At 45.5% G+C, this 15215-nt stretch overlaps 1 protein-coding gene across 1 annotated transcript; it reads left to right on the forward strand.

The window, feature by feature from the left end:
- Nucleotides 1-3846: 3846 nt before the first annotated feature.
- On the forward strand, nucleotides 3847-15002 carry LOC144737699 (uncharacterized). The gene is made up of 5 exons (XM_078620551.1): nucleotides 3847-4301; nucleotides 6178-6222; nucleotides 6926-7042; nucleotides 10526-10807; nucleotides 13702-15002. Exons 3-5 carry the CDS (start codon nucleotides 6955-6957, stop codon nucleotides 14973-14975), a joined length of 1644 nt encoding a protein of 547 aa, XP_078476677.1. The 5' UTR covers nucleotides 3847-4301; nucleotides 6178-6222; nucleotides 6926-6954; the 3' UTR covers nucleotides 14976-15002.
- The last annotated feature ends 213 nt before the right edge of the window (nucleotides 15003-15215 follow it).

Consider the following 15215-nt stretch of genomic DNA (forward strand, 5'->3'; position numbering starts at 1 on the left):
CCTTTTCCTCTGAGGGAGCTCCCCTCCGGGTCTTCTTTCGAGATACCCTAGACTGAATTCCACCACTGCCACCAGTTGAAAGAAGCTCGTTGCAGATATCCATTTTTTTTTTAAGTAGAACCTTTATTTCTATTGAAACGTATTTAGTGCCGAGTGTAACAACTGCCACACTTGTAATTACTATGACTATATTCAGCCCCGATGGTTTCCACCAAATTGTCCCAATGGTTTCCATTCAGTTGTTTCTCGAACAGTCAGTCCCGACGGTTCAATTTAGTTGTTCTCGAACAGCCAGCCCCAATGTCGTCCACCTTGGCCGTCGATTAGTCCCTGAACAAGTGCCCCGTCGGCAGGCCTCGCTCCTCCCAATATACTTGCTCAGCCCTGCCCCTATCGGACATTGGCCCCCAAAATCGACTACAACACGTGTATTCTTTATTGAATGAGTACAGCGCCTTCCGGCCACCTGTTCCCAATTATCTTAACGTGTGCCTTTTAGCACTTTCTTTGTAAAGTCTTCTACACATGGATAGGTGTGTGTACATATACCCATGTGTGTGGACGTGGATAGTTTTAAGTATGCGTGTGTATTTTTGGATAAGTGCACGTGTGTGTGCATGTGAGTATATGCATATATTGTGAGCGTTGTCTATGTAGGGGTGTCAGGGGAAGGATTCCCACCAATAGGAGGGTTAGTGGGACGATGACAGGAGAAGGGGGAGGGCTAATCGAGGAGATATAAGGGGAGAACGGGCGGGAAGAAGGGGCTTATGGCGGGAACGAGATTGGGACGGCTGGGGACAGGTGTGGATGGGGGAAAAGGATTAAAAGACGAATCCCCGGCAACCTTGTGTCGGCTCCTTTACATCTGGTGGCAGCGGTGGGATCTACAATGGCTACGAGGAAGAATCCCCGCGGGAAAGAGCCAATGGAAGAGGAAGCAGGGAGGGGGGAGCCTTCCCATCCCGGGCAACAAGTGGGACTGCTACCAGGAGCAGCAGCAGGGGGCCCGGACCTCATGGAGGACCCCATGGAGGACCGCATGGCCCGCATGGAAAGTTCAAGTTCGAGTTCAACTGCCTGCCTATGGGCCTCCAGACTGCGCCGGCGACGTTCCAACGCTTAATGGAGTTGGCCTTAGCAGGCCTCCAATGGGAAACGTGCCTCATCTACCTGGACGACGTCATTGTCTTCAGCCGATCATTCGAGGAACACATTGACCGATTACGTCAGGTTCCGGAACGTGAACTTGAAGCTCAAGCCGTCGAAGTGCCACCTTATGCAGTCATCGGTATGCTACTTGGGCCATGTCGTCAGTGAGTTTGATGCAGGTGTTTTGCTCCACGGCGCGAGTGGGTGGGTGCATATACAGGAATTTCCTGTTTTGAGGTTGAGTTTGGTCACGTGACCAGGAAGTTCCGATTTGACAGCCTTTCAGCCACGAGGCTGGGGGTCCGCCATTACACAGAGTTCAAGATGGCGGCACAAATCGCGTCCCAGTGAAGCCAGCTGTAATTGTACACAGAGTTCAAGATGGCGGCACAAATCGCATCCCAGTGAAGCCAGCTGTAACTGTACATTGTGGGACTATAGGAAGCATTGTCTTTTTACCTCGTTCAATTCAATAAATTATGTTTGGAGTCGGATATTCACCCTGGCTCTGAGGGTTTATTGGATGCGAGGTTAACTACTCGGATAGCGGTGCAATGCAGCGCACAGCGAGGCCGAGACAATTTCCGAAATAACCCCACAAATCTAGTAGCGCTACTGCTGCTGTTTGTTACTGATGCACATGAAAGCAAGAAGCACGATAAATTAATAGTGAGTATTGTACCTTTACATCTTCTTATTAATACTGTCAATGTGTGTTCTGCCTCACGGCAGGGGTTTTGCCTCACGGCAGATGGGGAGGGGGGGTGTATGTACACAGGAATTTCCTGTTTTTTGGCTAAGTTTGGTCACGTGACCAGGAAGTTGCGATTTAAGATTCCTGCTCAACCACGCGGGCGTCGGCCATTACACACATAATTCAAGATGGCGGCACACATCGTGTCCCAGTGAAGCCAGCCACAATTGTCCATTGTAGGACTTTAAGAAGCATTGTCTGTAAGTTCGTTTATGTTCTTATAATATTGGTAATGCTGTTATAATGTTAGAATGGCCGTTATAATGATGTAAATGCCTTTATGATGATGTTAAATTGTTATGATAAATACGAGGCCTAGTTAACAACGAAGCCTGCTACTTTCATTATTATGAATGTTACTTGTAATTTAATAAGTCGAGTCAAACTTGTACCCAAGTAACTATATTGCGATCCTGAGAGCAAGGACGACGAAATATCTCATCCACAATTTAGTGTTACGTGTAATACTGTACATTTGGGGTGCAGTGTGATGAATACACGATGTGCCTTTATGTAACACAGCAGCTTATGCTCTTGTATAGTTATTCAGTGGTAATGTAGGGACCTGGTCCATCCAGGATCTATTGTTTAGAATCATGTTATCTAAGACAATGTTATGATGCTGTGGTGTTCATTCATTGTGTTGGTGTTTCCGGGTATTAACAGATGCTGTATCTGTGCTGTTTTATTACCAGTTTTACCTCGTTAAATTCAATAAATGACGTTTGGAGTCGGACGTTCATCCTGGCTCTGAGGGTTTATTGGACACGAGGTTAACTACTCAGCTAGCGGTGCAACGCAGCGCACAGCGAGGCCGAGACAATGTGAGACTGTTTTCCTCTAAACCTAATACACAGTACAACAAAAATATGTATTAATAAACATACATACGGGTTACAGAAACATCCCTAGCTATTTCAGTAAAAGTGAGTCGCGAGAAGAGGGGGCCCACAGTCGGATATTGCATCGTCCTCCTGTTGGAATAGACATAACAACAATAAACAACCTTTTGCCACGAAGTGGCGTTGACGTCACCACGGCGCTTGTGCCAGGCTACGTGCACGTTAAGGCCACCTCCAGTGCCGAACGCCAGCTGGCAGGAGGTCACGGGGCAGACCCAGGTGCCACGGGGCAGGCCCAGGTGCCACGGGTCGACTGACTGAGATGACTGGCTGATGCACCACCTGTGCCGCCTACTGTGCCAACTTGCTGTGTTTTAGTCGCCCGGCGCTCCGCTCGTTGTTGTGAGCGTCACTCCTCTGCCCTCCGTTGCTGGACGGCGAATGCCTCCAACTGCCCAGTAGTGTCCTTCACGATCTTGACACCGCTCGTACCGGTCACCGGCAGGTCCACTCAGCTCGACGTCCTCATCCAAATCACTCCATCTCCTCTCTAGACTGTAACGCGCCCGTTCAGCCCCCTCTATCCGGCCAAACAAAAGCTGTGTCGACATGCGGTGCTGGGCATGCGGGCTACATGACCCCAGCCCCACACACACACACACGGATACATACACAACCACGGATACATTCACACACACGGATACATACACACACGGATACATACAAACACACGGTTACACACACATACACACACGGATACACACACACACACTGATACATACACACACGGATACATACACCCACACATGGATACATACACACACGGATACATACAAACACACGGTTACACACACACATACACACACGGATACATACACACACACGGATACATACACAACACGGATACATACACACACGGATACACACACACGGACGCACACACGAATACATACACACACGAATACATACACACACACACGCAGATTTTCCTATATACCCCAGGCGAGGTCTGCGCTTTAAGTGACATCTCTCGTCCCCCATCTCCTCTTCCCCGCGCCGTGCTTCCTGTGGATGCCCCCCCCCCCTTGCTCTCCACTATGCTGGTTCCGGGCCCCTACTCCGCCCCCCGTGCCCGCTCCGTCTCCTCCCGCACGGAGGTTCCCCCCAGCCCCCCAGCGCGGGCTCCGCACATCGCCACCTCCCTCCTCGTCTCGGCCTCTCCACCCGGGGAGCGCCAGAGGCTGTCGCTGCTGCTGCTGCTGCTCGACCTGCTCCTGCTGCTCCTCAATCCTCTCTACTCCTCTTGCCGCTCCCTGCCCTGCTGCCACTCCTGTACTTCCTGTTGCTCCTTTCCCTGCCTCCCCCCCTGCTGCTGCTACTGCTGCGTCTTCCCCTGCTGCTCCTTTCCCTGCTCCCTCCTGCTTCTTCCCCTGCTGCTCCTCCCCTTCCCGATGCTCCGGGCTGGGGTTCTCGTTGTGGAGCGCAAGAGGCCGGGCTGCCTCTCTGCTGCTGCTGCCCCTTAAACGAGACGATTATTTTTGTTATCTTTCCAGGTAAGTCCCACTGATGATCACTCGGCGAAATGGATTATCACGTGGAAATGTGGAGCAGCCACAAGTAGATTCTTCAACTTATGAACCATAGAGATACAAACTCGTATTTAACCACAGAGACCCACAGAAACCCGTAGAGACTCATACTCATCAATACCGAAACTAAAACTAAACAATTATTTTATTTTACCAGGTAAGGGGCCCACATCCGCCCACTGAGCTGTGAAGTTCTTTGTCGGACGCGACCTGCCCACACGCGTGGACATTTATAGCAGAAGCCAAATACTCTAATCTAAAGGGCTGGGAGATGTTAACTACCTCGCCCAGTATACAGGAGGTTCGTAGGGGTTCGATCCTTACCCTGACGCCTGCTATACATGTGGTGGAGGTTGCGGTGCGTCTAACTCTGACCGTGGCTTTTCTCTCCACGTAAAAAAATCGACATCGTGTATCAATGTCCACGCGATGATGATGGTATCAGCCACTTCGCTGAGCTGTCGTTTGTGATAGCCAGGTCGCTTCTGAAAAAAAGCTAATCATTCCCAGTAAAAATAAATGTTTAGTTATAGTTTTAGATATGTAATGATTTACACCATTGGAACCTCCTTTGCCAGGAGCAAAATATGATAATTGTTTTTTTTTAAAGGTGTCAGTTTTGTTGCCAGATAAAAGGGTAATAAAAACAATTATATTTTGCTCCTGGCAAAGGTTCCAATGGTGTACATGCTTACCCCAAGCTCTCATACTCTGATGGTGCATTGTCTGAGTTGTGAGCCTTTTGGCGTTATCTGATCTGGTCCAACACCATGTGAGACTAGGCTCTAAGAAAAGCTGTCTCGGGTGTGGACCAATCAATTGCTAGGAGTGCATACATTATCAGAGTTGTGTTTTTTGTTTGCATTCCGACCGTAGGTATTGTGGTCAATGCAAACATGACTCCTTGTAAAAAATGTGTAAGTTTTGTTGCCAGATAAAAGGGTAAAAAAAACAATTATAGTATCATATTTAATGATGTTTAGTGATTTGTTTTCCTTTGCTAGACTTTGCACTCCTATCGTGTTTTTGTGTATTGTTGGTTGTAACGTTCTGACCCGGTGCCCCCTACTGGACATCTGTGAATATATATATCTCATCGCATTCCTCTTCCAGTCTAAATAGAGATTTTATTATACTGGTAGGAACCTCCTGGTTACACCAGCCCACAGGGGATTATTGTGTCCGTCGTGCAGGGAGGGGCTGGGTGGGGAGGGTAGGGAGGGGCTGGATGGGGAGGGTGGGGAGGGGCTGGGTGGGGAGGGGCTGGGTGGGGAGGGGCTGGGTGGGGGGGTGGGAGGGGTGGGGCTGGGTGGGAAGGGGCTGGTCACCCCGTGGTGCCCTTATAAAACTCAACGTTTAACCTACTCACGCCGGCTTGTGCCCGCCCTCACAGTCGGGCATATTTGCGGAATACACCACGCCGCCGTTGACCCTGGCCATTGACAGAGCAACCCAACGTTCCTATCAGAACCCTCCGCAGGAATGTGTTTGTATGGAGGACACAGGCACATGACGGGGTGTTGCGGTGACTCTTCTGCATGGTCATCGCGATAAATTTACACGTGATGAGAAGCCACTTTGTTGAGCTGTCATTGACGTGTGGCTAGGTCACTTCTGAAAAATATCTCCGTGGTTCTTACCTGCTAAAATCATCAAATAATACATTATTTAAATGCATGCCTATTAAGGGCACCATGCTTCTATAGGGATTGCCATTCGTACGGATATTTTAATACATAATAGTCAGGAAGGACAAGATCAAAGGGCTCGCATAATGCACATGCATAATGTATGTTGACTCATTAATCCCCCCCCTTCCCCACTTTGCGCAAGAGCGCAGAAGCGTGGTCACCACATCTACGCCTCTATATAAAGGAACGAAACAGTAAGACTTCTCCACAAATCTGTCTGTCGCATGATGAAGCTAGTTGTAATTACTGGCGAAACGTCGTACTCAGATTGTAAATGTTGTGGCGTGGCTCTCCAACACACCGGTGTGCTGTACTCGTGACGAATTGGCACGTTCTGTTTACGTGACAACCCTTACTAGTTGGCTGTGTCGGGTGGTGGCGGGTTTTAACGACACATTTATATATTTACGCGATCTAACCCAAAAAAACCTCTTATGGATGAAATTGGTCGCGAAAGCCTACGTGTTGAACAAAATTATAATAATTCTAGATTTGAAGCTTACGTGACTGCAATGATACATACTCTTTGGTTTTTTCGGTAAAGTCACGTAGGTTAAAAATAAAAATTAAATCACGACGTTTCGGAGGCAACACAAGCCTCCGTCTTCAACTTGATGCAGTGATTTTGCTGTGACGGTTCCACCTGAAGACGGAGGCTTGTGTTGCCTCCGAAACGTCGTGATTTAATTTATTTGTTTTCTTTTTTAACATACGTGACTTTTCCGAAAAAACCAAAGAGTATAAAATTAAAATAGTTTATAATTCTGCACTCAGAGATGTGTGCTACGTTGTGTGTGCATTACAAATGTGATTTGCTGTTGCTTCCCTCACTCTGCAAACTCTCGGTGAGCAGCAGCAGCTTGAGTCTCTCCCTCTGCTGCGTCTTCCTTGGGACAGACTCGAGGAGGTTGGCCCCTTCCGTGCTCATGGATCCGTTTGCTAAGCGGGACGATGAGAATTCTGGCAGTACGATCTGGCTGCCAGTGAAAGTGGAGACTCAAGACAACAATCACGGTTAGAGTTTTCTCCCCAGCGGCGACTGGTGATGACCTGAACCAATTGTTGACAGTTGTAATGCAATGTTCATCTGAACCCTTTCCCGTTCCGAGACATCTGCAAGTTGCAGGGTGGGTGTCCCGTTCACCTCTGAATCTCGGAATTCCCAAGCGGCTCGGCATTAATTTGATTCAGAGAGGCACAGTAAGCAGCACCATTGTTTCTAAAGACGTTGTTACTCAACACCGCAGAAAAACGTAGCGACACAACCACCATACTCTACGATAGCTGGTGCCAAACTGTGCCACATGCCCCCCCCACCGATAAAGTTATTTTATCTTAGATTTTATTCCGGTTTCATTTCGATGACGTAGACGTACGTACACGCATGTCATCGGAACGGGAAGGGTTAATAAGAGCTATGTGAGACTCCGTTGTCTCTCAATAAAGTTCAAAGCAAGCGTATCTGCAATGCTTTTGTGCACCGTTGTTGTTCCATTCAATGGTGAGAGAATGAACGAGAGTTCAGAAAAGCAAGTGGATTTAGAGCAGGACGGGTAACTAGAAGGGATGAAGGCCTGTGGTCAAGACTAACGTCACAATGGCAGCGCGAAGGAGGGAATACGCTTGAGAGTAGAGCGTGGAAAAGGAGCGATGAAATCAGCTCGTGTGTAGGTGCCGGGTGGATTATTACATCACGGTGGCGAGATATTATTTTCCTCTCCTGGTATGCAGGAGGTTGGGGGTACGATCCTGACCCTGACACCTGCTGTATATTTGGAGTTTGCATGTCTCTCTCTCACTCCCCGTGGTCACGTGGATATTTTCTCCGGGTTCTCTGGTTTTTCCTTCCACATTAAGAAACACACGTGTAAAGTATACATTTCTACATGATAAGCCACTTCGTTGAGCTATCACTTGTGGTCAGGTCTCTTCTGAAAAATAAGCTATTATTTTTATAAACCTAAAATAAAAAGTTTATTTTAGGTTAAATAAAAAAAAGTTTATTTTAGGTTTATATACATTAAGAAACACACGTGTAGAGTATACATTTCTACATGATAAGCCACTTCGTTGAGCTATCACTTGTGGTCAGGTCTCTTCTGAAAAATAAGCTATTATTTTTATAAACCTAAAATAAAAAGTTTATTTTTATTTTAGGTTTATATACATTAAGAAACACACGTGTAGAGTATACATTTCTACATGATAAGCCACTTCGTTGAGCTATCACTTGTGGTCAGGTCTCTTCTGAAAAATAAGCTATTATTTTTATAAACCTAAAATAAAAAGTGTTTTTTTTATTTTGGTTTAACACGTAGGCTTTCACAACCAATAATATCCACAAAAAGGTTTGTTGGTTAGATTGCGTGAATATAAATGTGTTGTTAAACCCGCCACCACCCAACACAGCCATTTAGTAAGGTTTGCCACGTCAATATAACGTTTCAATTCGTTACTAGTCCAGTGTTGGAGAGTAAACCCACTAAAACATTTACAATTCGAGTACCGTGATTTTTCACCGGTAATTACAACAAGCCTAATGAGGCGACATCCATAGTTGTGGAGAAATCATGCTCCTGTTTCTGTCTGAAATATAGATGCTAAATGTGATGTCGTTACTTGTGAGCTAATAAGGTGCGAAGGCCAGAGGTGGGGGGTGGTTAATGCATGCATATAAATGTTTATCTATCACTGGTTGGGTTATTCAGAGGCTAATCAACATATGTAATCTGCATGCGCAACGCGTATGCGTAATGCACGCACATTATGCATGCACATCATGCATGCACATCCTGCCGTTTTTGGGTGCAAGAAATCAATACCTTCTTGGCTGCTCACAGTTAATCACCATCGACGTATGGTGACCTGGTATGCAGTTAAACTTTGTATTATTACTTGATAATACGCTTCCAAGTAGCAAAAAGGCTGTAGTTATGAAAACGGTAACAAATTTTATCTCTCTAAATTTGTCTTGGCCAGTAGTAACTTGTTCTGCAAGGAACTAAAAAGGACGTATTATGAAATCAACAGGAATACAATGTTTAACTGCATGCTTATACAGGTCATCATACGTCGATGGTGATTAACTGCGAGCAGCCAATAACAGATATTGTGATTTCTTGCACCCAAAAACGTCAGGATGTGCATGCATGGTATGCATTCATAATGTGCACGCATAATGTATGTGCATCACGCATACGTGTTCTGCATGCACATTATGTATATTGATTACCATATGGATAACTCAATCGGTAATAGCTACCCATGCATGTCTATGCATATATGAACCCCCGCCCCCCTGGTCTGCGCACTTGATTAGTTCGGGAGTTACGACTTCACATTTATCCCTCTATTTAGGACAGAAACAGGACGAGGATTTCTCCATAACTCTGGCTGTCGCCTGATCAGGCTAACTTGTTGTCATTACTGGCGACACGTCACGGTACTTTAATTATAAATGTTGTAGTGGGTTTACTCTCCAGCAGACCGGTTTGCTGAACTAGTAACTAATCGCTATGTTTTGTTTACATGACAAACCTTACTGAGTGGCTGTGTTGGGTCATGGTAGGTTTAACGACACATTTATATTTACGCGATCTAACTCAAAACCTCTTTTGGCTCTTTTTATTTTATTTGTTTTTTTTTGTGATTTGCTTACCTTTCCTATACTTTGCACTACTATATATTTTTTGTATTGTTGTTGTAACTTTTTGACCCAGTGCCCCTATTGGACATCGGTGAAAAAAGAGCTTAATGGCTCATCGGATTCCTCCTCCAGTCTAAATACAGATTCTGATTCTGACATTGCAGGATCATGAGATATGGTGGCGGCTTGGGGAGGCCTTCATCCAAGAGTGGATTGACCACGGATGATGATGCGTCACTGTGTTTTCATGGTGAAGATGCATCATCTAATCTTACATAGATTAATTTAGCGTCTTAGTCCAAGGCGCTTTATAACAATTATAAAATTGTGATGATAGTGGCTGAGATGAGGAGTGGGGTTTTTTAAGTAGTTGTGTTGTTTTGGTGACAGAACACGTGGGAGTGGTTAAGGAGGGGTAGTGATAGGTGTAGTGAAAGTGGTGGTGATATGGTGGTGATATGGTGGTGATATGGTGGTGATAGGAGTAGTGATAGGAGTAGAGGTAGTGATAGTGGTAGTGTATGGGTTGGGGTAGTGATAGCGGTTGGGGTAGTGATAGGGGTAGTGATAAGCGTAGGTGTAGTAATAGGGCTGGGGGTAGTGATAGGGGTATTGATAGGGGTAGCGGTAGGCCTGGTCATAGCTGGGGGGTGGGGGCAGGGAGTATCAGTAGCAGTATGGGCTAATGAGAAAAGATGGGGGTTGTTTTAAGGGAGGATCATAAACAGGTGAGTGAAGATTGTTGTACGTGCAAGATGATTGTTTTATGGACAAGATGATTGTTTAACATGCAGCCGGAGTCCATGCTTGTATATCTGTTCATTGTTCACCTGTCATATTTCATCTCTCAGGTAAAGTAGCAGACATTCTCATTAAAGAGGAGAATATTCAGGCTGATGGGAGGAGTCTGGACATCAAACAGGAGAACTCAAGCACCAATGGCCAAGAACTTCACATCAAACGAGAGAAGCGGCAGATTGAACGACAGGACCTGCACATTGTGGAGGTCGACCTTAAAGATCTGCTGGTTGGCAATGGTTCATCTGTGAGACCTGGAGAGTCACGGGCCTCACGGGGAGACTGTGCAGCATCATCAGGCATAGCGGAGATCGAAGTGGAGGTGGACGACGAAGGTAAGGAGGGAGGGTAGGAGGGAGGTCCGTGTGTCTTGGTCATTGATGTCTGGCACGGAGGCCTCCCCAAACTGTCGACATGCTGGAGATGGAGGTGCCTTTGGAGGACGTCATTGATAAAGGGAGCTCCATTTGTATGGGTCATTATGAGGAGGGAGGTCTGCTAACCCTTTCACAGCTGGTTCCGTCTATTCTCAATACCCAGCAATGTCTTGTGGATAGGCCTGATGCAGGAAGACCTCGCTTAGTGCTCGAGATACGTTCCTGAAGAAGTGAGCGCAAATCGAATCCACGCTAAGAGGGGTCATTATACCACTGCATATATGGGGATCCATTCCCGACGGCGTTATTTCTTTCCTAGGAGCAATATGAGGGCTTCATCGGTAATAGTGCTAATAATAACGGAGATGATAAACGGTTCATGAATAAAATAATTTGTTCTAATAACAGTAAGTGTTATGCACTGTACTGACGAGTGCATTCTACCGTACTCCTCTTACAAGGCAGTAGTGGGAAATGAGGTTGGAGCTCCATGACCTCTGTAATCTGAGTGATGCCCTCAGTCTAAATGTTTGTAGTGAGGTTTCTTTTAGGTGGAGCCTGAGTTCTCACCTGGCTCACGTTGAAAGAAAACAAAATCGATATCTATATTTGTTCATGGTATTCTGAGTACCTTATGTGATAATCTAATTACCAGGGGTGGGGTCTGGTTCTCTCGGTGTATGTCGCTCTCTTTTTTTGGCTAAGTGAATCGTGGCAGTGGTACGTGACCTCAGCCAGTGCCAGGTGGTCTCACTTGTAAGCGCTTCCTTTGTAGAGCACTATCACGGATTGGCGTTCTACGGCATTGCGCTAAGCCAGCTCTGCCTGTATTTCAGATGACTAAATGTAGCTTTTTGTGTTTCGGGTGCACACAATCGTCTGCTGCCATCTGGTAGCAACATTTTTAAAAATATAACTGTTATCAGCTTGTCAAAATAAGGTACCAGCGATATCATATTCTTATAATTAGTTTTATGTACTCTGATAACTGTTGATATACGTACACAGGTTGTTTCATTTTCATGACGGAGTTTGTAGTAATCCAAGATAATTCCCAAAAAAATGTATATGGGAAAAAAAGTCTCACAACGTTTCTTAATAGGACAAAATGAGCCAATGCAGAAATATTACAGATACTACAATGATTGTACATTGATGTAATTCTCAGGTGTACAATTGACCTTGTATATTTTAATTTTAAAGCATTAACCATAAATTATGTTTAACACGTAGGCTTTCGCGACCAATATTATTCATAATCAACGTTTTTGGGTTTAGATCGCGATATTTATAAATGTGTCGTAACCCTCCACCACCCGACATGGCCAATCAGTAAAAAAGTGTCACGTTGACAAAAGACAAATAGTTCACTGCTTTAGCCCACCGGTGTGTTGAAGCGTGAAACCACAACATTTACAATTTTTGAGTGCGACGTTTTGCTGGTAATTGCGTCCAGCATCATCGGGCAGTTCGCCAGAATGGTGAGGCTCTGCTCTGGCTCCCAGTCTTAAATAGAGCAGCAGCAGGGTGACGTCATCATTAACTGAACAGAGCACTAAATGCCAAATCACGATCGCAAAGCAACACTGCTGAAAGCGATCCGATTGTTAAAACAATTAAAATACCATATATCTCAGGAGTACCTGACACATTAGCCCGTGTTTTGCAAAAGCAAAACATTATAGTAAGATTTGGTACAGTACACAAAATTCTAAAACTAGTAACTTGCACTAAAGACGAATTACCTAAATTATCAACAGAAGGTGTATATCGGATTGTTTATGTGGCAGATGCTATATTGGACAGACGGGGTGTAACATTAGTGTAAGACTAAAAGAACACCAGAGAAATATTAAACTATTGCAAACATAACTGTCGGCAATGGCAGAACATGCTTGCCAACAGGGACACTCAATTGATTTTGATAACGTTGAAGTGTTGTGTAAAACTAGTTACTACTGGCAAAGACTAATTAGAGAATCCATTGAAATTGAGAGAAACAGAAATAACTTTAATCGCTCAGACAGCTACAGGCTCAGTGCGGCCTGGAAGCGTATTATTATATAAGATACATTACAATTCCTTATAGGGGAAACAAACACTAACTGATTACTAACGCAGCATAATTACAATAAACACATTACAACTGATTACTAATCTACAACTCGCATCGTAACAACTGCCTGATTACTAATCTAGTATATAATTACAATAACCCCGCCTCGAATCGTTGCATCTGATGAGTTAAGGAGTTAATGATGACGTCACCCTGCTGCTGCTCTATTTAAGACTGGGAGCCAGAGCAGAGCCTCACCATTCTGGAGAATTGCCCGATGATGCTGGATGCAATTACCAGCGAAAGGTACTCAAAAATTGTAAATGTTGTGGTTTCACGCTTCAACACACCGGTGGGCTAAAGCAGTGAACTATTTGTCTTTTGTCAACGTGACACTTTTTTACTGATTGGCCGTGTCGGGTGGTGGAGGGTTACAACACATTTATAAATAACGCGATCTAAACCCAAAAACTTTGATTATGAATAAATTATGTTACTTGGGAAATATTAGCTATAGAATGACATTAATAATTGTTTATACATTTCAAAATTAACCCTTCCCCATAATACATTATTGGCACGTGTAGCTGGCAAGGCTGTCACGTGCAGGATCCCTGTATGTGAATCGTGGAGAAATGTTTTCAGATAGTTTAAACTGTTTCTTCTGGAACTTTCTGGGTGGCTCAAGAGTTTAGAGCACTGAGATGTTGTAGGCTGATGTTCATAGGATTGATATGGCTTCTTTGTCTCATGATTTCACGCCAATGAAAAAAAAAATTGAATGTTTGTGTGACAGGAACAGTTGTGAACGATGGCCTGGAGATACACTCCCAAGCAAATGCCCCGACGACAAGCACCAGAGAGAGGCCACACAAATGCTCCGTGTGCAGCAAGAGCTTTGTTCGTCCATCGGATCTGAAGAACCATATGATGAGTCATACGGGAGAGAAGCCGTACAAGTGCTACATGTGTGAGAATGCTTTTGTTACTGCATCAAATCTCAAGAATCACATGAGCATCCACAACGGAGAGAAGCCGTACAGGTGCTCTGTGTGTGGGAAGGGATTCAATCGCTCATCAACCCTTGCGACCCACGCCACGATTCACGCCACGGAGAAACCACACATATGCCCCGTGTGCGGAAAGGGATTCAGTCGACCATTTGCTTTGAAGTGCCATGTGGTGATCCATTCGGGCGATTGCCCGCACAAGTGTGCATTGTGTGGAAAGGAATTTAGAAAGGAAATGCAGCTCCAGGACCACATGAGGAACCACACTGGAGAGTGGAGCCATAGGTGCTCCGTGTGTGGGAAGGGGTTTAGTCGCTCATTTGTACTGAAGACTCACATGATGACCCACACGGGAGAGAGGCCACACAAGTGCCCCGTCTGCGGAAAGGGATTCGGCCGCTTGTCAACACTTCAGAACCACGCCACTATGCACACCGGAGAGAAGGTGCACAAGTGCCTCGTGTGTGGAAAGGGATTTAGTCGGCCATCAGCCATTAAGAGTCACATGATGATCCACACGGGCGAGAGCCCACACAAGTGCTCAATGTGCGGAAAGGGATTCACGGAGTCGGTGCAGCTCAAGAGGCACATGAGGAACCATACGGGAGAGTGGCGCCACAGGTGCTCCGTGTGCCAGAAAGGGTTTATTCGCCCGTCAGAACTGAAGAATCACATGATGACCCACACGGGAGAGAGGCCACACAAGTGCTCTGTGTGTGGGAAGGCCTTTAAGCAATACACAGCCTTGAAAAGTCACATGAAGACCCACACGGGAGAAAGACCACACAAATGCTCTCTGTGCGAGAAGGACTTTAAGCAGTGTACAGGCCTGAAGAGTCACATGTTGACCCACACGGGAGAGAGGGCATACAAGTGCTCTGTGTGTGAGAAGGACTTCATCCACTCTACATCCCTGAAGAGTCACATGAAGACCCATTCGGGAGAGAAACCATATAAGTGTTCTGCGTGTAAGAAGGACTTTAGGCACTCTACAACCCTGAAGAATCACATGAAAACACACACGGGAGAGAAACCACATGTCATCTGTGTGTGGGAGTAGTTTTAATTAATAAAGCCTTAAAATACACATTATGACCACAGTGGAGATCGCGATCCATGTGGGAACGGTTATCAAACACAATGACGGTTATCAAACACAATGACATATATTGGCCGTTAAAATATCTACACTACTTGGATGTAAAGATTAAGAAACCTCTACGTAAGAAGTTGTATACAACGACCAGTGTCAGAGGCTGTATGTGCCGAGGGATGGCAAGGCTCACAGTACTGGTTAGGG

This window comes from Lampetra planeri, chromosome 72 (genome assembly GCF_965212315.1).
Source record: "Lampetra planeri chromosome 72, kcLamPlan1.2.h2, whole genome shotgun sequence".
NCBI lineage: Eukaryota > Metazoa > Chordata > Hyperoartia > Petromyzontiformes > Petromyzontidae > Lampetra > Lampetra planeri.